This window comes from Nylanderia fulva, unplaced genomic scaffold (assembly GCF_048542155.1).
Source record: "Nylanderia fulva isolate GAGA-0341 unplaced genomic scaffold, ASM4854215v1 Scaffold2, whole genome shotgun sequence".
NCBI classification, from domain to species: Eukaryota; Metazoa; Arthropoda; class Insecta; order Hymenoptera; family Formicidae; genus Nylanderia; species Nylanderia fulva.
In genome coordinates this window covers 6,274,904-6,297,944 of record NW_028190263.1, presented here as the reverse complement: position 1 = coordinate 6,297,944, position 23,041 = coordinate 6,274,904, and the positions used below count along the sequence as shown (strand labels likewise).

The 23,041-nt window shown below is 35.4% G+C and overlaps 3 protein-coding genes and 2 long non-coding RNA genes across 7 annotated transcripts; 3 read left to right on the top strand and 2 right to left on the bottom strand.

The window, feature by feature from the left end:
• The first annotated feature begins 240 nt into the window (after positions 1-240).
• On the top strand, positions 241-2,681 carry LOC114942950 (AN1-type zinc finger protein 2A). The gene is made up of 2 exons (XM_029318449.2): positions 241-737; positions 1,095-2,681. The coding sequence occupies exon 2, from the start codon at positions 1,124-1,126 to the stop codon at positions 1,754-1,756; it is 633 nt and encodes a 210-aa protein (XP_029174282.1). The 5' UTR covers positions 241-737; positions 1,095-1,123; the 3' UTR covers positions 1,757-2,681.
• A 2,193-nt stretch (positions 2,682-4,874) lies between these two features.
• LOC114942918 (tRNA-splicing ligase complex subunit RTRAF) lies at positions 4,875-6,538 on the bottom strand. Its single transcript, XM_029318399.2, has 4 exons — positions 6,252-6,538; positions 5,589-5,810; positions 5,343-5,441; positions 4,875-5,258 (listed from the first exon to the last, which is right to left on the bottom strand). The coding sequence occupies exons 1-4, from the start codon at positions 6,310-6,312 to the stop codon at positions 4,891-4,893; spliced, it is 750 nt and encodes a 249-aa protein (XP_029174232.1). The 5' UTR covers positions 6,313-6,538; the 3' UTR covers positions 4,875-4,890.
• A 516-nt stretch (positions 6,539-7,054) lies between these two features.
• Positions 7,055-20,861, top strand: RanBPM (Ran-binding protein M). 3 transcript variants are annotated; one of them, XM_029318287.2, is made up of 8 exons: positions 7,055-7,438; positions 12,763-13,118; positions 13,492-13,679; positions 13,914-14,026; positions 14,189-14,617; positions 14,861-15,187; positions 15,324-15,507; positions 15,967-20,861. In XM_029318287.2, the coding sequence occupies exons 1-7, from the start codon at positions 7,231-7,233 to the stop codon at positions 15,455-15,457; spliced, it is 1,755 nt and encodes a 584-aa protein (XP_029174120.1). In that variant the 5' UTR covers positions 7,055-7,230; the 3' UTR covers positions 15,458-15,507; positions 15,967-20,861. The 3 variants fall into 3 exon arrangements, with proteins under 3 accessions (XP_029174120.1, XP_029174118.1, XP_029174119.1); XM_029318285.2 differs by having other exon boundaries at positions 12,736-13,118; XM_029318286.2 differs by lacking the exon at positions 15,967-20,861 and adding an exon at positions 15,758-15,777 and having other exon boundaries at positions 12,736-13,118.
• Positions 7,445-9,177, top strand: LOC114942839 (uncharacterized). Its single transcript, XR_003821896.2, has 2 exons — positions 7,445-8,241; positions 8,940-9,177. It is a non-coding gene; the product is annotated as an uncharacterized LOC114942839 (long non-coding RNA).
• Positions 8,940-14,595, bottom strand: LOC114942838 (uncharacterized). Its single transcript, XR_003821895.2, has 4 exons — positions 14,169-14,595; positions 13,467-14,061; positions 12,925-13,130; positions 8,940-10,812 (listed from the first exon to the last, which is right to left on the bottom strand). It is a non-coding gene; the product is annotated as an uncharacterized LOC114942838 (long non-coding RNA).
• Positions 20,862-23,041: the final 2,180 nt, after the last annotated feature.

The window sequence follows — 23,041 nt, the reverse complement described above, 5'->3', positions numbered from 1 at the left end:
AATATATATTAAATAATTTATTACATATATAAATTTATCCAATTTAGTAGTATGTGCGTTTAATGACATTCTTAATTTATGTTATTATTTTTCCAAAAATATTAATATAATAATAATTTATCATGTGCTATTTTCTTCTGACATATAATATAATATTATATATTTTATATTATTATTATATTATATATTATTATTATATTATATACATTATATATATATATATATAACATCTGACGTTACGCAAACACGTTTGAATTTGGCGGGTGATTTTAATTTGTTCGCTCTCCGCGCAAATCGCGATCGTCGCGATATCGCACGTTCGATATCTTTTCTATCTCGATACATAATATATTCTTGAGATATACATATACATGCACTTTACTCCGAGAGAGTGTAGGTCCGAAAATCGTCAATCATCGTTGGTCATCGGTTTCTATCGTCGCGCGAGAATATATAAAGGGATATACACGTGTCTGCCTCATTCATTAGTGTGTGATGACATATGCGGCCATCGTGTGAGATTGTTTGTATCCGTGTCGAGGTTAATAATACTACCTTGATATCGCGGAAGATCGAAATTTCTAGTAACGTCCAGTTGTAAAATCTGCATGAAATTTTCTCTCACGGACGCTCCTAAAGATCTATATTATATCTGAGAGTAAGAGAGAGAGAGAGAAAGATAGAAGAAAATTTACACGATACCTGTCCTCGTACTTCTTCATTTTGGCTGAGTCAAGGTATGTGATTACGAAATTAATTATTGCATTATTTCTTCGCGCTTTCTCTTTTATTACATTTATTATAATGCTTTTTTCAATAAACGACTTGGATCGATATTAAAAAGGATGAGAGTTGACAGAACTAATTTTATCAAGGAATGTAATTATTAAAGTAAAGATACGAGTTTTTAATAAAATGTTCGAATCCATCAAGGAGATTTATTTATGCAATAGTTGATTTCTCTTATAATTAAAGCAAAAATTGTAGGCTCACCAATTTAAATCACTTATTAAAATATTTATTTTAAAAGAAAGTATACATGTGACTCATTGGAAAATAATAATTATTCTGATTTTGTTAAATTTTTTTTACAGAAATCTCACGGGATTATAACACGATCAAAATGGAATTTCCAAATTTGGGAGAGCATTGTTCCGAGAGCACATGTAATCGTTTGGATTTCTTACCATTAAAGTGTGACGCCTGTGCAAGTATCTTTTGCACAGATCATATATCTTATGCAAGTCATGGCTGCCCCAGTGCATACAAAAAGGATGTACAGGTGCCTGTGTGTCCATTATGCAATATACCTATATCGATAAAACGTGGTGATCCACCTGATCTGGCTGTAGGATTGCACATAGATAATGACTGTAGAGAAAATCGTAGAAAAATATTTTCCAACAAGTGTTCTTCAAAGGGATGCAAAGTCAAAGAAATGGTACCAGTAAAGTGCAGCGAATGTGGTGCCAATTTTTGCTTAAAGCACAGACACCCGACCGATCATGCTTGCATTGGAGCAGAAGAAGCACTGAGACTACATAGGCTGGAAGCATTAAACAAAAAAGCTCAAACGACAATATCGCAGAATAGCAGCAACAGCAATTCACATTCGTTCCGAAGTCTTCAAGGAACAATGAATGAGGATGAAGCATTAGCCAGAGCTCTCCAAGCTTCCTTAGAAGAGGAAGAGAGAAGCAGAAGGGTGTTGCAACCAGTGCCTTCTGGAAACAGAGATAGGTGTAGACTTTCGTAACTATTTATACATTATTTTATAATTATAGAGAAAAATATTTGTTTCCTGAAATTTTATTAATGTAAAATACATATAATTTACTTTTATCCAATTTACATAGACAAAAATTCTAAACTTAAATGATTACATTCTTTGAGCTTGATTTTTTATTTTTGAGCTTATATTTCATGATAAGAGTAATCACTCTGTTACATACCTATCTATTATTATTATGTAGAATATACAGAAATTATAACATATTTATAAAATTGCTCACCTAGTTAGCACATTGTACTACAGCATTTTATGAAACTTCTTAGTAAAATTTTGTAAAGCTAAGGTTTATAAAAAATTCAAGTGGTGAAAAATTGATATATACCTAATATTGTATTTTGAAATATTGGACTACATACATATGATAAATAAATTAAAGCATTTGTCTTATAGATTATATTATTATATAAAATTGTAAGTTGCAATTTAAGTTACAAATTTATATATTCATAATTTAATATATTCTATAAATCAAATGTGGATTATAATATTTCATTTAAATTATACATTTTTTGGCTTATAGGCCAGGAAATATACTCTGCCGAACTATCGTAATGATTCTAATGATGTATTACACAATAAAGCTTCAATCTCTAGAGTGCCTTAGTAGATGAAGCATATAATCTACATTAGAATATGCGCTCATAAGAAATCTCTTCATTTTAATAATAAAAAAATATGCTTAAAATAATTTTTAAATTTATGCAGATTAACATTTATAATCAATTTGCTTTAATAAGTATTTTCAAATAGTAGCTATTGTATAGATTTTCACCGAAACAAAAATGTACATTTAAATTTAATAGATTTAATATTATCCCCTAATATAAAATTGTCAATTATCAATATAATTATATCATGTGCATAAGAAAATACATAATTATTATAATTATTATCATTGTTATCATTGTACAATGTGTTTCTTATCAATGGGATTTTAACAAACAATATAAAAAATATGCATTGATTTCTTAACACAATATCAAAAACTGTGATGATTGAAGGAAATCCTGTACACTGTTTGATATTAAGAGCATTCTCATATTATATCTTAAGCAAAATTTCAACATAGAAATTGCACATATCATGATCTCACAGGCTTAAAAAATTCTTTACAATATATCACTATTAAAAATAAGAATGAATGTATAAGCTGTATTCAAGACATTGCATTGATATTGAGAAAATTGATATTCATGTGAATTCTGTGATAAACTTAACTACCATATTTTTATAAATGTATATAATTTTACAATATATACACAATTCAGTTTTCTTTGGCTTATTTAATTTTGATGGAAGTGTATATAATAAGCATTTTCTTTTAAAATAAAATTGACGTATATACATATAAGTTTTAAAATATAATTATGAATATAAATATATCGACAAATATCTTCTGATACATACAAATGCATTGACAATTAATATAGATATATATCAGATGCATGTTTTTTGCCACTATCATATTTATATTTACCGACGAATAATATGCGCTTTTAATATTAAAAAACCTCGAAAATAATATAATTCTTGATAATATGTAACTATTTATATATATATATATATATATATATATATATATATATATATATATATATATATATATAGAAGTACGCTTTTTACTATTCCAAAGTTTGTTAATATTGTTATAATATTGTATTCGCCTATGATATATCCGAGCTACTGAAAAGTAAAAAGTAAACGAATATTAATTTTTTTAAATCATGAAATCGTTATATTTTAGAGAGAAATAGAGTACTTCCTCAAAATAATTTTGTTATTTTATCTTTGTAAGTATTTTTCAAAATATTTTTTCACAAATTGCTTTTCAGTATTTCTGATAAATCTTTTAAAAAATTCGAAGTATAAGGAGAAATAGTTTATTATATATACATTCCAATATTCAGATATCTTACATAGGCATATTGTAGCAATTTATATTTAATGGACTCTCTGGTATTACAACATACAATGAAATGTGAATAATAAAGGCAAGAAGATGGCAAGCGAGTAATGTCAAAATGTATGGACAAGCATATACATATTTTTAAAAAAACTCGTTTATTGATAATAATGTACAATTCGTAATCTATTTATTTATCAGATTTTATTCAATTTGTGCTTTATAAAATTACATCATAAAAAATGTGATTAATGCGATAATTTTTTAACAATTTTTTTTTAAATTGAAATATGCATTGTATTAAAAAATATTTCATGCTTTTACAATAGATCTTATCAGTAAAATGATAGGAGGCAGTTTTTTCTCTTGCTCCCATTCTCAGGATTTTCATTATTATTTAACTATAATATAAAACTATACACATCTATTGATATAAATCAGTTTGGAATAAGTAATAGAAACATTACAAAAAAACTGAACTTATTTTCAATTATCCAAAAAACTAAACTTATTTCAAATTAGCCTAAGTAGCTTGCATTCAATATATATATGTTGTACATTGAATAAATTATATGTACATTGAATATATTTTATTCTTTCAAAGAATATTTTTAATAAATGTAGTATAGATTAGTTGGATACTGATATAAATGATTTGTAGAATAAAATAACTTTTTATATTATAAAAATTTAGCACAATTTTTCATCGATTTTTAAATAAATTAGTAGAATTAGACTTACAAATATTTATTGCTCGCTATTTATTATTATATATTATGATGTGACAACTTCTTATCCAATATCCTCAATTTATTTGTGCATAAATAAATTAATGGGATAACTTTTATTTGTACAAAAGCTGAGTATTTTGTTACAATAGCAAAAGTCTATGTTTATTCATATATACGAAATATCGATTCTATAAGAATAAAAAATGAGTGCTATTTCTTACCGAAATCGACATATTACCAAATTTGGCACAAAGTAAAAATAAATTAATTTTTTTATCTTATTCTATTTTGATAAATATCTCGTTTAATCGTACGATTAATAATTTCATGGTATTTCCAAGATTGCTTTAATACGCATATGTAACAAGGAATATTTTTCCAATTTGATATACTCCATGTTCTTCATTCAAAGTATTAAATACATGTAATTCTAGAAAATAAGAGAATATGACACGAATAATCGTTTATTTACCAACTTTTCCTAATTTGGTATCCGTTTTCGGATTAGCCGTTATATTTTGTACAGTAACTATCGTTTCGTTAATCTTCGTTTGAAGATTCCTGAGATCTTGTATGTACAGCAAAGAAAGGCCTTTGGCAGCATTGTCTAGCATTATGTCACCCATATTAAAGCCGGATCCTATAGTCATTGCCGTCAGGGATTTATCCTTGACAGTTATGGTATTATTTGGTTGCTTAATCGCATCTGCGTTCAATTTATTACATATGAGTTTGCTACATGCTTGTAGCGTTACAAGATGATCAGAATGTTTCGGTACTTTTAGCAATTTTGCTATTGAATTAACCCCAGTCTTGAAAGCATCACTATCGACTGAAAATGAAAGAAATGCAAGATTTAAAGTATCTTCTTATACATGATCATTTTTACAAAAGATATCGCAAACTGTTTACTTACAATCTAAATTGTCTAGAGGATTTGTGGATTTGATACAAGGTACCTTTACTTCTTCCTTAACTTTTGCTTTACTTCCTACAACTTGTTGATATTTCTGACCTATAAAATATATATTTCCTATCAATGTGTTCTTATACGGTAGACTGATAATTAATTAAATAATTTTTATACCTATATAGATATTTATATGTTATCTAGAATATAAAAAACTTTAATTTTTAGTATTTATATAATTTAAATACTTACAATCATCTTCAAATTCGAGCAAAACAGCATAGCCTAGGAACCATTCTAATTGATCAGCCTCATTCTTTGTTATTGGACACTTCATGTCATTGCAATATTTCTCAAAAGCCTTGGGCCATTCTAGGGATGTGATGTCCCTTAACTGTTTACGATCCTCTATTTTATAATAACGTATCTTTTGATCTTCTAGCCATACAATTACTTTTCTAAAGTGTTGAGTATCTAAAATATTTGCATAATTAGTTATAATGGTATTTTTATATTTTAATGGTATTGATATATCTTTATTAGGAAACACTGTCCATTCCATAAATTACAGAGTAAAATATATTTTGCAATAATTATATACAATAATTATAATAATTGCAATATTTTTAACAATATTTCAATATTTAATTATGTTGTTTGTTAAAAGTGCAAAATAAAATATGAAACGAGATATTAGAAGTCAAAAGATAAATGATGCGACATGTATTATTTGTGAAGCAAGTATTGAGGTTTTAGAGTATTTCATGATGATAAATTTACTTGATTAATTAAAATTCGAGGTGTTTTTTTCTCTTTTTTATTTTTTTCTTTGTTGCTTTTTATTCAAAGTTACATATTGGAAAAAATACTCAAAGCATCGCATAGGTTATATGACATGTGTCAAAAATTACTCACTATTTCCATTAACTTTATCCCACTCCATATAGCCAAGGGCCTTCAATTTTCTTTCATACATATTGATTATTCACGAGGAGCACTATTTTCAGTGAACAATAATTTTTGACGTGATGTGCAGAAAAATTGTGGAAAATGAAATTAGTCTCGAGCGGTTCCAGATGATTCCGAAAGAATCTCGTACACAGCCACACATACACACATTATACCTATATATAAATATGTATATCTATATATATTGCACTTTCTGACGGAACAGCTGTTTAGAAATATGACGTTTATCAGATTAACGTTATATGATAATCATAAATAATAGATTTTGTTTTAGATTAAAAAAAATAATTTTTTATTTTTATATAATCTGTACAATATTATTTATATATTTAAGAATTCTAGCAATACATAATAGAGCATAACAATTTTTATGCTGTGCAGAGGAATAAAAGGATTTAAGATATATATATATATATATATTAAATTCTTTTAGAAGATTTGCTCTACAATATTCTCTCAAAAATACTTTTATAATTTCTCTCTCTATTTATTCGAAAAAAAAAAAAAAAATCATCTCGTTTCGAGTGCAAAAAGCGTGACATGACGTAGCTAAATAAATATCTCAGAAAATAAATTCTCAATTTTGATCGCCGATTTGACGCATTCATGCGATACCACTTATAACAAAAATGGACCAATCGCGCGTCTCGCACCCGAGACGCTTCGACGCGATTGGTCGAGGCTCGTGCGAATCGGACCTAAGGGAGAGTCGGAGAGGGAAGCTCGCAGGTGGCGGACGCTCGTCTCGCTTCACTCTTCGTCCGCGGTTCTCGCGGTGTCGTCACTCACGACTCGCGAGTGAGACTCGGCTCGAGTTGCGCGTGCGACGTGCGCGTAGGGGCATTCTCGCAGTCCAGGCTCGCACACAGAGACAGGCAGACAGGACGGGACGGGCCGTAGAGAGCGTGAGAGAGTGGGGCAGCGGATGACAATGATGGCCGCCACCAGCGATGAACGGAGTGTTATGGAACCTGGGCGAAGGAATTCGGGGCAGAGTCAGCCCGTGGACCGGCTGAAGCTGCTCTATCCGATGGTGAACGAGGACGATACGCCGCTGCCGCGCTCCTGGAGCACGAGGGACAAGTACAACTACATAGGCCTGTCGCAAAATAATCTCCGCGTTCACTACAAAGGTACGTGGGTAGCCCGAGTACGCGCGCGCGACCTCTTCAACGCGAGGCGAGAGATGCGTGTCTCTCCTCCGCGACGCGACCACGTTCTCTTCTTCCTCGGGGAGCGATTTTTCCACGGGGAGTCCTCGGTGTCGAGATGGTCCCGGGGTTCCCCGGGTCCCTCGCGGCCGAGGCAACGATCGGGGGCTGCTCCCGGGATACGGAGTATCGATTGAAAATGGCAGGGCGCTTTTTCGCGTGTGTGTCAGCGACCTAAACAAAGGAATCAGCTGATCCAGTCAGCCAGTCCCCCGACGCTCTGCTCTGCTACGCGGGCGTCATCGGAGATGTCAGCGGAGGAAAATTAGGTCCCCGACGACGCTCCACGTTCGCGTTCGTCTTCCCTACATTTTTTTTTTTTTGCGAAATCCTCGCGGGACGCTCCTCCTGGTGCGTCTGGTAGGGAAAAAAAAAATGAGAGGGAGAGAGAAGATCGAACAAGTCGGAGTATACTTAAGTGAAAAAGAGAGAGAGAGAGGGAGGGAGATGGAAAGGGAAAAGAGAGAAAGAGACAATGTGTACGTATATATGCATGCACAATGTCAATGACAGCTGCGTCGTACGAACGTGGACTGATATGTGGACTCGACCTCGCGCGTCAAGTCCGATTCTTCGTGTCGAATCTTGTTCCTTTGCATATGAATTTTTGACGTTTTAGAATTGCCCACACGTGTCAGCTCGCTATACAAGGTGTCCTACTTTTGCTGTAACTAGCAATAAGCTACGAGTCGTTTTCGAAGTCAATTATTTTGGAAAAATCTTAGGTGAAATGATAAATCAAATATTTAGAATTGATATGAATGATAATTATTGATATAAAAATTGATAATAGATTGATAAATAAATAAAAAATTATCAACGATATATATCAGAATTTTAGCAGGACGGATAAATGAACAAGAAATAAATTTCCGAAAAATGATTAATAAATAAAATATATATATAATTGATATAAATAATAATTATTGGTATAATTGATAACAATTGACTATTAATAAATATATAAAAAATTATCAAAAATATGTCAGATTTTTAAATTTTGCAGGATAGATAAATGATCATAAAATATCTTCAGATTAAAATGAGGTCTATTAGGTGGGAAAGGAAGGAAGACACAGACTTGTTGAAATATTTGATGGTGAAAAATAGAGAGTTATTTTAAATTTTAATTACAGTCTATTGAAGGGTGGGGGGGAGGAGGGAGAGGGAGGTTATCGGACAGACTCTCTTCGTTGTTGAAATATTTGATGATGAAAAATAGAGAACCGTTATTTTCCATTTTAATTGGCCGTTGCCAAAAACATCTGTTATAAGTCCCTCGAGGAATCTGTCATTAACATTGGATATAGGAATGTCGTTTTCTTAAAAAATAGGAGGTATCATGGTACATTTAAATACCATAAAAAATTTCGCCTTTTAAAACGATATAATTTTTTGTTCCATAATTTTTTTGTCACAACAGATCTCGCATCTGACAGTTAAGAATGCCAGGAAATAGTGGTCCTTTATTCTCTCCCTCTGTTCACCCTCGGAGTCCGTTACAGAGTTATAGCCCGGATCTTCCGTAAAGCTTCGGGTTGCAATAATGACGACAATGACGACTCGGTGCTGCGGTATTGACGATACCGCCGAGCATTTATCGCTGCTTCTTTGCTGCATGTATGCATGAAATGAGAAAAATAAAACGTATTTAAAACAAATGTGCGTTATATGTATATCGGGGCGAGCGTTCACGCTCCACGAGCGTGATGCGTCTTGTGCGACGAACGAAAATATTATTTTTCCACGTTTCACGACGAGACACGAAACTTGCGCCGAGAGAAACCATAAAATGAAAGACACAAATAAAAATAATCGCGTCCGCTTATTTATCTATTATTATTATTGCAAGAAAAAATAATGCTAATAATATTTTCTTTATGTAAAATATATTAAATTAGTATGAGAGTAACACTTATTATACATATACATATAAGTATATCAAACGCAACGACAAAATATGGATTTTTTAAATGTAATTTAAATATTCACATAAAATATTAACAGAATAATATACATTCTATACACACTAGCGGATCCTGACATCGATTATGGGGGGTTTGCGAAATTATTTAATATTTTTTGTTTCATGCTTATAGGTTTTACTCAAGATTCAACAATGAATTTTCTTAATTTGCAAGGGGGGTTTCACCTCTCCCCAATATATATATTGTATAATGTTGTAGCAGAGCTGTAAGATGAATATTGAGAAAATTACGTGTACAATTTATTAGATTATTCTATCTTTTGACGCCTATGAAAAATATCTATAGAACATTATGATTAATCGCGATAAAATTGTTAAAAATTGCAACTATTATGAGTGGAAAGCGTGAAATAAGATATCGTGATACGTGGCAGATACGATGAAGCATAATGCACACTCGACTTTAGAGCTATGCTGCGCGTCGATAATATCCGTTGCAGGCGAATCCTCTTTAATTTAACTTCGATCGTTGTCTCTTCTACGGAGTCTATGTCATGTAGCATTTATTTCGAATCGTTCGTGCGGTTGTCATTTGCATATAAATATTTCCGTAGTTGTAATCTCCAGCTTTCTATTAAATTATATTTTTAATTAAACAAAGAATTTAAATATTTTCTTTATTTTATATTCAATTTCTTATGTATATACATTTATTTGCAGATATTAACCTTTATTACGAATGTTTATTATTTATTATTATTTGATATTTCTTTCTTTCGTATTTCTCATCCATCAAACTCCGTAATTTACAAGTTGATCTTTGATCGTCTCTTTTATAAAGAAAAAAAAGATACAAAAAATGTAAAATTAAAAAAATTCTAAATTATTAATTAAACAAGCCATATTTCTGAAACACATCTGTTAAAAGATGGAATAATTTTATTTTTGCGATAAACGCAAAAAAAGTAACTTTATTGTGACTCATAAACCGCTGCTCTTTCCGATTAAATCGCGCGATTGTTGATTGCGAATCTCGAAGACTCGCCTCCTCACAATCGGATCTGGGCTTCTCCTGCTTACGCGCAAGTCCACGATAACGATTTCGAGGAGTAAACGCTGCGTGGAACCCGTCGTGTCTTGCGGGCTGCGCTTCGTGTACGCATCTGTTTACGAAGCGTAGCTCGGATGCACGTGATCTTCCTTGGATGAAGCTAGTACCCAAGAAAACGGAAGATTGCCCAGCCGTGCATCTTACCGTTAGCCCTTAACTGTTCTTCTTGTATTTTCCTTGCACTTGCACTTGCATCACACTCGCGTTCTCGTAAACGCGTACTTATTCCGTCTTGATCTTCTTCGGATCTTTTGCTCCCTGAAATTTCGACAATGAGTACCGATTATCATTTTTGAAATGTGACAGTCATAAATTATATCTTATAATTAAAGTCACAATCGAGAAAATTTTCTATATCTCTTTCTGACCATAAAATGAAATTAAAAGTACTTTATCTTCTGTAATAAAAATCTAATTTACTGTTTAATATTATTATATCATTTTATAATTTGTGATAATTATTTAATAGGGAAATATAAAATGTAAAAATCTTATTCTCGTATTTTGATTTAATAAAGCGAAAATATTTCTCAATGACAACATGAATGATTCTATGCGAAGTTAATATATGTTTTACTTTATCAGAGAGAGAGAGAGAAAGAGAAAGAATCCCGATATATCCAAGTATTCTATTTTCTCTCTAACAATTTTAGAATAAAACGGATGCACTAATGTTACATCAAACTGCACGATTACTTACAACAGTTTTATATATAATTTACGTAACGTTGTTTGCACGAACAGGAATATAAATCTTATAACGACTTAATAAAAGCAATATATCCGAAAGCTATATAAATGATATTCGATGGAGTAGAGATATATACGGTATATATATATATATATATATATATATATATATATATATATATATTTGCATTGTGTGCAAGGGCGGGACATGCGCATAACATATAAACTCGTAGATCACAAATCGGCAGATAAAGCTTGTAACATTGCATCGATGTGCCCGCGCGCTGACCTAATGCTCTACTTACATCTGCCCTGCTAAATCGTGCATTTCCACGGATCAATTCGTGCTTTAGCGTCACATAAGTAGCTACATTAATTATTATTATTATTATTTTTTCATAGCAATGAAGCTTTTACTTTCACCCGAATGAATCTCAATACTCTGTTGAAAGAAAAATATATGTCCAATGTTTCGCACAATATTTTATTACGTAAGATGGATGTCGAAAAAAAAAATTCCGCGTGAAAAGTTTCTCGAGGCGCGCGCGAAAGTCGCTTCCTAAAGCGCGCATTCTTCATCATCACCGCGTTGCGGTGTTATGCACCAAAAATACATTCGCTCGCGTTTCAAGTTACAACGGACGTGAAAGCACTCGGTCGCATTTCACTTGTTTATAATAACCTGGGCGTCTCTAGATCGCGCGTTCTTCCGCGTAGAGCACTCGCTGTGTGCGACTCGAAATCAATATTTCGCATCGTGTCCAAGGCGCATAGCGTATCTCGAGAAGGGGATCATAGCTTCTCGTTTACCTCTATCCTGATACGAAGCCTTGTTTCATCTCTGCTCGTCCAAACTTGCTTCACAGCAAGTGATTTAATAAAAAAAATGACGAATTTCTTTTCGAAGATCTGGCATTCTAGACTTTTTTCTATAATATCTTGAAATAGATAAAATATGAAATATTGGAATTTAATTATAATAAATTAAATATATAATAAATATATTATAATTAAATTATAATTAAATTATATGATAACTAAAGTAAATATTTCTATTCATTTTTTAATCTGACTACTTGTACACGCATGATGGTAAGAATCGATTAAACGCAAGAAGAAACATATGGTACAGAAATAAGTTATACAATATAAACGTATCTTCAATAACGTAACTCTCTCTATCCATACGATAAATCATTTCCGTGTTTTCGCATACATTCGCTGCGATAACTATGCGTTTATTCTGCAGTCCGATAGCAAAGCATCTAAACGCGTAGGTAGAAAAAAGATATGATCTGAACGCGTGGCATTTCGTCCTTGCATCGCCGGACCACACGATGACCCTGGTTTTAATCTCAAGCGACAGATACGTTTCTAACGTTTCTGTTTGTAAAATGTATATACGTCCTTTTATATTTGCATTGCTTGCGATCCTTTGTACATATGCGAATTGCCTATATACAAGTTACGGATTCGCCGATTCCTATAAAGTGAGTCGGATCCGCATTCTTTCCCCAGGTTACGGCAAAACTCACAAAGACGCTGCCAGCGTTCGCACAACGCACGCGATACCGGCCGCCTGCGGCTTGTATTACTTCGAGGTGAAGATCGTGAGCAAGGGACGGGACGGTTACATGGGCATTGGCCTCTCGGCGCGCGAAGTCAATGTAAATAGATTACCAGGTTGGGACAAGCACTCATACGGTTATCACGGTGACGACGGTCACAGTTTCTGCTCAAGCGGCACCGGACAACCTTACGGGCCGACCTTCACCACCGGCGACGTAATCGGCTGCGGCGTAAATCTCGTTGACAACACCGCCTTCTACACAAAAAATGGTCATCACTTGGGCATCGCCTTCACGGACCTTCCCGTAAGCTACTCGCTGAAACAGAAGATTGTATTACATTCTAAAAGAGCTAAATAAAAGGCCTAAAAAAAGATAAGAAGATGGAAAAACATTGGAATAAATGTAATATATCTTCTGCATATTCTTCACAGTTTATCAATCTCACTAATGTGTAATAATTTCCTTCTCGTGTCATTTTTATATCAGAAAATAAAACTGATTTTTGTTTACAAGTTTTAATTTCTTTAATATACTGTGTATTTGATAAAATTATAAGATTTATTATTCAGAGATTGTTAAATTAAATTCACAAGTTGAATATAAAGAAATATAGAATATAGATAACTTTATCCTAGATATCGAATGTCTTACTTATAAATGCAATTCGTTTTCGCAGACCAGTCTCTATCCAACGGTCGGTCTGCAGACTCCAGGTGAGGTGGTTGATGCCAACTTCGGACAGTTACCTTTCGTCTTCGACATCGGGGATATGATCAACGAATTGCGTGTAAGAACGAGATTACAGATCATAAACTATCCCACGCCGGATCACGGCCAGGGCCAGTGGCAGGCGATTCTTCACAGGTACATAAGCAGAAAGTGAGACGGGAATCGAATGCATGATTCTCTACTAGTCTCTTTCTTTCGTGATTATTTTTCTTTCTTCGTTTGTCGTTGTTGCCTATTAAGATGATTTGCGAGAGTGTCTTTCGAAAACGCGGATAGATCAAGGAAATTAGAGGGGGGGAAAAATCGCCAACGGACCAATGTTCACAATATCTTTCGAGAGTAACAAATTACTCTGTACGAATTCGACAGAATGGTGTGTACGTATCTCGTCCATCACGGGTATCTCGACAGCGCCGAGGCATTCGCCAGCAGCACGGGCCAGGTGTTCCAGGAGGACTACAGCTCCATTAAAAATCGACAAAGTAGGTGCTGCTCATTGCCGCTCTTCCCAAGAGTACTAGAGATAACAGAGAGATAAAGAAAGATTTTTAAAAGTTAACAAAATCTTGTATCAATTTTAAAGAGTGGTAATTTTTTTATCACATCCGTATGTGTGACCTTTACATTTCAATGATGATCCGTAGGGATTATAAAGCTGGTATTGTCCGGTCGTGTGGGCGAGGCGATAGAAGTGACTAATCGGTTATACCCCGGTCTGCTCGATGGAAATCCGGATCTACTGTTCGCACTCAAGTGCCGTCAATTCGTGGAAATGGTGAACGGCAGCGATTCGGAGGTTTGTCCGAGTGGCAATCCAAATCAAACCAGTGTGATACAATCGACCAAAGCATATGTGAAGTCCGCAACCGGTACTGTAGAAGAGATGAATATCAGTAACGCAATGAACGGCACCAGCGGCCCACAGTTCGTCAATGGTCAAATAGAGGATGATGTAGACATGGAGGAGAGCGGTGTCAACGCTGTGAACGGCATCAAGAACAGTAACGGGTATCAGAATGGTAATCTGAGCTCGAATGGGTACAAGTGTCAAAATGGGGAGGATGTAGATATGGGTGAGATCTCAATATAATTGCTATTGTGATATGATTAGTTTATTGTCTTCTAGATATAAAACGTTTCTATCAATATCTTAGCATTTATATGATTTATATGATAGACGCGAGTAAAAGCGAGTTGATTAAATAAAATTAAGAATATAATAATATGATTAAATATATAGCTAATTGGTTTTTTATTTAATGATTTTTATGTGATAAATGTGATTTGTTATCTTGGAAAAACATACCTGTTTGCAGAAATCGACAACAGTGCCAATCAAAGTCAGCAGCAGAGCAGCAACATTACCACTACCACCGATAGTGCGACAAATAAAAGTAACAAGAAGCAATTGTGCGGCGGTAACAAGCAGGCAATCGAGAAGATGTTGGAGTTTGGCAGGCAATTGTACTCGCAATCGATGCACCTGAGACAGCAGTGCGAAACGAACGACATCAATAAGAAGATGTTGCAGGATGCTTTCAGTCTATTGGCATACTCCAATCCGTGGAACTCACCTGTCGGTTGGCAACTCAATCCACAGGAGAGGGAAACAGTCTGCCAGAGGCTGAATTCTGCTCTTCTCCGTAAGATCAAATTTCTGCAATGATATGAAAAAGAAGTAGCATGTCTTTTTTCCCTTTAATCTCTTATATAATGATTATCCATTAAATTATAAGCGAAAATGTCGGAGACAAATTTTAATTGTATTACGATCAACAGATTCTAGTAACTTAGACTCTCAACCACCCTTGGAAGTCGCGGCAACCCACACAAGAAAGCTTGTCCGCGCGATGTCGACTGCCAACTTAGGGGCTTGCGGATTTGCAGTAGTAGATAATATTATCCAATATTGACGGTGCCTACCTCTGCTACCACGTCCGCCTCTTCTACCAGCGCGAGTATGGTAAGTAACATTTGCTTCTATTCGCACACAAAATCGCGAAATTGTTCATTTATCGGAAAATATCCTGTTAGAAATTTGTTTCCGTCTAAGATGAGACACGTACGAGTAGTTAAAGTCCGATCATTTTTAAAGGAGTAAAAAGTAACGCGTATTTATTTCAATAAACTTTAAATTGGTTGTTAAGAATCAAATGTTTAAGGAGTGTGCACTCTCTTCTAGGTAAATAACGCGGATTTTCCTTTTTATCTAGGTATGGAAACTCCATACAAAGAAAAATTAAGGTAGGAAGTGCTCAAGAACGCACCACTTTGAAAATTGTTTTGGTTTCAAGCGCGGCGATACAATCATTATTATTGTGTTTAACGAGTGTCTCTTTCTCTCTTTTTTTCCTCTCACTATAATATGCATGCACAAACTGTTTCGAGATTATAAAAGATACTTAGCGAATGAATCTTGTAGGACGCGGAGGCGGAACGTGGAGCAGATTGTTCTGTTAACGCAGCAACATCGCGATGTCGCGTGCCTCTTCAGCTAGAGCAGCCGGATTCGTCGGTGCCTTGGCTCGATCTCACACCACAGACACGAATATGCAAGATGAACGCTCAGACCTGCCAACAAAAATGACACCTCGTAAATTTCTAGCTTAAATCGGAGATGGACGGTTACCTTGGGATTACTATGCCGACCAAGAGCGAAAAACGGCAGTTCATGATGATGCTGGTCCCCCGTTCCCGGCGATCATCCCACGTTTTTGACATTATTGTGACTATTTATATTGATTTTCTGTATCTTCCTTTTTCTCTTCTTTATACTTTCTTTTGTCTTTGTATCTGACATCAGTTTATCTTGGAGTTCGCGATTATCTCTCGGTCGTTTAATCGCGTTTAACGCGTCATCCCCAAATGAACGCGCAACATCGGCACGTCGTCACGCGAATATCTCAAATTGCGCGTAGTTATTTAGCCGCAAGTATTGTGCAATACGACGATTTCACGACACGAGAACGTTATCGGTGATAAAAAAAAAAAACGGAATGTAGCCAAAGTCACTCCGCGCAAAGCGATGTTACAGAACATCGTCCTTGTCATCAAAGTGGAAATTCGCGTATCTAGAAACGTAACGCGCGTTATTTGAAATTTATTTATTTGCATTTAAATGCGGGTTGTTTGTATTAAAGATGTAATCAGTAATGGAAAATTAAATATCAAACACTCAACCTGATTAGATGCACAAGCCAAAATTCGAATGATGAAGGGAAATAACAAAAGTGGGACGCGTATTGTTACATATCGCGTCTCGTTCGTTTCGTAAAAATTTAGCCGTGTTAATTTTATCCATTCGCATTGGTTTAATAATTAACTTCTTATATAATATTTCACACATCCTAACGATAAAATATTACTTGCTTTATTTGGACGAATCGGCGCGATGATTTCTTTTTGTAATTCGATTTTCTAATTCTGGGAGCGGCGGAAGCATGTTCATTTTAGAGATGGACGACATCTTACGTTTATATATAAATAGTTGCGAAAAACAAAAAAACCTGTAAACTTAACTAAGGAGCGATCTTGTACTCTATACTAAGTAATTGTTTTTTATATGCGACATAGTATATTATTATATTATATATTATTAAAGAGTAAAAAAAAACGAGAGAGAGAAGAAAAATCACAAATAAGAAAATCGTATGCAGCTAGGCGTGCGTTTAAATACAATAATTTTACTATATATACACGAAAAAATCATATTAATTAAAAAATAGAATTATCCGAATCAAATGATTTTTAGTGTTATTGTTTTGTGTACTATAGATAGAGCTATAATATGAATATGTGCGAATACAGCATGGATTTGGCTAACATGTTTTGATAAATTATTTTGTTTCGTCGCACATGTTGTTGTTATCGCGATTATCCCGCCACCTTTCTGTAAATTCATCTATAACCTATTGTTATTAGGCTGATTGGACATTGATTTTCGGGAATAATCGTCATTGTTACTTCAAGATTTGTTAAAGTTTTCGTTTTATTTATCGACGTGACCGGCGACAACAAATTGACAACCTGCTCATTCTTGTACATCGGATCGCGTACTCGCCGGTATACGACAACAATTTTAGCCGAATCATCGAGATGCGCTCGGTAGAGATCGTCGATCTCACGCTGGTTCTGTCCCCGGACACATTTTTTGTTTCGCGCCTTTCCGGTGGTTGGCTCTCGAATTGTCGTTTTGCCCCCTAGCCTGCCTTCTGAGTCTTTCGACACCGATACTTTCTCAAAATGCATATATATTTTAGGTAATAAAGATACATTGTAATATATACATATATATATTTGTGCCTATATCTGAAACGTAACTTTATTTGCGTCTTCGTTCGATTCTAACACCCGCGCAAACATGTATATATATATATATATATATACGTGCATTTTACGCATACGTTTGATAACGCATCGTATACACCTGCTTTTGTTTCTCTCCTCGTCCAAGATTCACATCACAGCGCCGAGGAAAATTAAAACAGCGCATTGTATTCCCGTATATCGCGTATGTCTGCGATCAGAAAAGCAAGAGAGAGACCGATGTTCTCCTCTGTTCTCGAGTAACGAGAGCACGATGACGATGATGATTATGATTATGATTATGATGATGATGATGATGATGATGATGATGATGATGATGATGATGATGATGATGATGATGATGATGATGATGATGATGATTATGATGATGATGATGATGATGATGATGATGATGATGCATATGATGCGTGTGTAGAGTATGCACCAACAACCACGTCGATCGTCGAAAGATAGTAAATGTTCACACTCTCGGAAAAAAAATTAAAAGAGCCAAGATTTCTCCTCGTGATCTTCTCACTCAAGCGATTCGTGCACAAAGTGTAGGCTAGCTAGGTATACAGAAGGTGACTCGTTAAGTAGAGAAGTACGCAGTAACACACTTTTTCGCTTCTACCTTTAACTTTGAGGGACTACTCGCACTTGAACGCGCTCGCACACGCACGCACGCGCATTTCCGGTTACGATATTCAACGATATTCTAGTCAATCCCGAGGGTGTTCTTTTTCTCCTTTTTTTTTTTCGTTCTCGTGACATTTGACGGGGAGATGTATATCACGGCAAATCAAATCGCGTATTTTTATACTGGTGGTGATGATAATTAATCCTTATATATCCGGGAAGTCTATTTTCTAAAGACATAAAAAAGGAAAAAAAAAGAAACGGGTAACGCGCGCTATTTTTTCTCTGTAAAAGAGAGTCCCACAAAATATATTACACACACACACACACACACACACACATACATACATACAAAAATATATATATTTGTGTCTTTATATACTATCATGAAGATCGTATGTAATATCTTATGATGCTAGGAATGTATTTTAGGGAAAGTAGCTGTAAATTTCGAGGAATTGAGAGAAAGATTCAATTTGTCCGGATACGAGAGTTGCAAATAATGTTGTTGATCAATTGATTTCTATATATATAGATACCGAGTATTTATATACATATATATGTAACACAATTCCGCGATTATATATTCTGTTTCGCATTTTCGTATATATATAAAAAAACCAATTCACACGGTGTATACGTCTTGCGATTATCTATTCTACCCTTTTTTTGTTACATAATATACGTGCGCGCGTGCGTGTGATATGTACACACACACACACACACACAGTAAAAAAAAATATATATATCTATACTATGCTTTTTTTATATATGACGAAATATAATTGTAGTTTATGTATGAGAGTATCAAGTATCTCTCTTTCTCTCTCTCTCTCTCTCTTTCTCTCTCTCTCTCTCTCTCTCTCTCTTGAATCCAATTTTAAGAAAACGAGCGAACACACAGTGGCGACGAATATTAGTTGTTTCTAACACGCTCTGAGTACGTTGAAACATATTTTAACAATAGAAATGTTATTTTTATACGTGTACGATGTAGTTATATTAAAATGAGCTGTGTGGCGTCGTGTGTGTAACGAAATCGTGACATGTTACATCGTATATAGTAGAAAACATTAACACTCTGTCGTCGCTATATAAGTTTTCCGCATAGGGAACATGTACAGGGTGATTCAGGTGAGCGGGGATTCTCCCCGGCGAAACACTCTGTATTGTGAATAAAAAAAAAGAAAGAAACCAAATCGAAAGTTCATACTGTTAACAATGTTTTACACAGCAATACTTTGTAATAACGAGGGAAAAAAATGGAGAAACTGCGAGATGTATAAATAATAAGCAACGACGTTCTGCAAACAGCGATGATGTTGCCGTGCATCTTTTTTTTTATTATTCTCATCAGCACTGAACGTCTCTATTAAATACAGGGTGTTTCCAAAACTTTGTCACAGATTTTAAAGGTGTATTCGAGGAGTCGAAATATGAAAAAAAAGGTCCTATAAACATAGATTTAAAAATCCTCTTTTCCGAGTTATAAAAAAATAAAAAATGTAGCTTTCGGAGATTTTTTCAATGATCATTTTTCGATTCCCTCCTCATCTTTAGAGGGCTATAATTTAGAGTTTTTGGACCCATATGTTTATAGGACTTTTTCTTTTATTTTGCTCCTTTAAAATCTCTAACATAGTTTTTAGAAACACCTTATATATTTTTTTCCACGAAGCTTTCGAAGATGCGAATCCTCGGCAATCGCGACGAGCTTCGAAACACGAAGGTGTATCGGCTATGAGCTTTCGATTCCGATTACTGTGGCAAACGCTTCTGAAAATGTTTCAAGAAATTTTCGAGTGTAATAAAACGTACACCAAGTATGTACATGTAAATAGGCGAGATACAACGCTTGACAGGCACTTTCTAAACAGGGATCGAAGTCGCGAACGTATAAATCTCGATGACGAACCGTGAAAGCACACGTTGGATGTTTATTGCCTGATTCGTCATCTTGAACAATCGAATACTTTTTTATAAATTATTCGATTGGCAAATTTACAAATTTTTTTCCCCTTCTCGTTTTAAAAATATATGAGACACGAGAGAGATTTAATTATCGGCTGCCGTTCGATATCATGAAACTTTTGACGAATTTTTGACATTTGGTCCCTGCTTCGAACCGCATGTGCAATTATAAGATAAAGCAATCGATTTAACTAGCCAAGAATAATAATTCCGATCGGGAAGTATCGTGTTACGATGATATGTCTGTGCGCAGACGAAATCTTGAAAGAAGAGATGTGTCGTACAATTTTATTGTGTATAATCAGCATTTTTAATCCGCAATTATATTCAATACTACTTACGCTACCAGCGATTACGTTATAAAGTCGTTACTCGGTAATAAAGCAAGCTGTATTCCCTTAATATGTGCAAGCTGCATAAGTCATTGCGTGCGTCATTCGGTATTATCAGATGATTTTAGAATATTATTATAGATTTCTAATGTCGCAGAGCGTGTAAATCTCGTCAAGATCGATCGTGTCGTGTCGGTGATGGCCGCTAAAACTTTTATAATGTCAAGGTAAGTCTGATAATTTCTTTATATCTATAGGCGCAATTTTGTAAAACATTTCCGCGTTTTAGTTATTAACAGTAATAAAATACGAATAATACACATGTGTCAGAACAAATACATATAAATCGTTAATAATCCTTACATATGTTATCTATATACAGAGAGAATTTTCTCTTAGAATTTATAAGAATTTCTCTGATTAATATTTACCACAATAAAAATAGTAATATCTACTGCAATAAAATATAAAATATATTCGATGAATTTTACTATGTACACAGTAAAATTTACCATGTATACATACTAAAATTTACTATGTACGTATATTAATATTTTTATTGTGATAAATTCTTATAAAATTCTTCCAATACGATATAGTCCACGATTATCATGATTTTCAGGATAAATTCTAAAAGAAAATTCTCTCCGTATAGAGTTCCAGCGCGATCAAAAACGCATATTAATTTTGTTTTCATAAATAAAATATAATAATAGTATTTAATAATAATATTAATATTAATTATATTTATTAATAATTTAATATAATATTATATTATATGTATAATATTATAACTTATTATTAATAATATATATTAGAGTATATATAACGAAATAATTTCGTAAATAAATATAATTAAAAAGCTGAAAGGGAGACCCTAATAGTTTCTTGTAAAAATTAGAATTCAAGAGCAGATATAATGAAAAACAAGAACGCTATATTGCATAGAAGAAGAAATACAAAGGGACATGGTGTGCTCCGATCTACCCCCGTCTTTGAGCGGAGCCGCGGCGAAGCCACGTGACCACGTGCGCTGTCAAATGTCATTCGAAATGTCATTTTCGAGATCGACGCGACCGGCGCGGCGCGGATCGGGGTCGCGTCGACGAGGAGCACATCGAGCATCGGGGTAAACGTCGGCGGTCGAGGAGCCCCGGGATCGATCGACGTCCACCTCCTCTCTTCTCCTGTCGGCGCGCCGGCGACATCGCGTTGCGTTGCGTTGCGGCGGCGGCGGCGGCGTCGTCGGGCGGGGCGAGAGGTCGCTCCGATCGTCGGCCGATTCCTCGTCCCCGTCAGTACGCGTCCAGCCACAGCTCGCTGTCGTTCAGCAGGAGAGACGAGTGCGACTTTCGCGGTGCACACGAAGCCTGCCGGGTCCGCGTATCTCCCTCCCCACGGAGATTCGGAATAAACGAGCGTGAGAGTTCTCACACCCTCCTCGTTTACTCTCTCTCTTTCGGGTTCGGAGAGCACGGCGCCTGGATATATAGGAACCACCCCTAAGTTCTCGCTCCGTCTTCATCCCTACGCGGCATCGCTCGACGAGGACTGTAATAAAAAGCCGGTTTGTGCGGAGAGACGATCCGAAGAGACGTCGCGTCATCCCCGGTGGTCGACGTCATTCTTCGGCGCGCTCGGTCGGAATCGGCGCCCTTCGTATTTTTTTTTTTTTTTTTGAGCAACGAACGAAAGAGGCAGAGACGGGAGAGAACCGCCAGAGGGAGAGCGGCCGCTCCGCGCCGGAGAGCGAGAGACGCGATAACGGACCGTAATCTGTCGTTCGCGCGCACGCTCCCTAAGTTCTCTTCGTTCGTCTCACTCTTCGTGAGTTCCCGTGCGAGTTCCCGCTGTCATTCTCTCTCCCTGTCTCGCGCGCGCGAGCGGATCTCGAGCCTCGCCTAACTCGCTCCTCCTCCCGGATTCCCCCGGTTGAGTCAAGCGGATGGACCGTTCTCCCGGAATATCGATCAAATAGACTCAACTGAGTGAGGAACTGCACTCCCAGGAAGAGCCGGGGACGGAGGAAACCGGCGGGGAGAATATCGGTGACAGATAGGGTCGAAGAGAGAGAGAAAGAGGAAGAGTGCGTGCGACAGAGCAACGGCGAGAGAGAGAATCATCTCGACGTCGTCCAGGATACGCGAGGAAGGTACGTGAATGTCCACGTTCGATTTCTATCGATAAATTATTGCCGGGATATGCGAGCGCATACCCTCGTTCATTGTGTGTATGCGCGTTCGCAGTAAC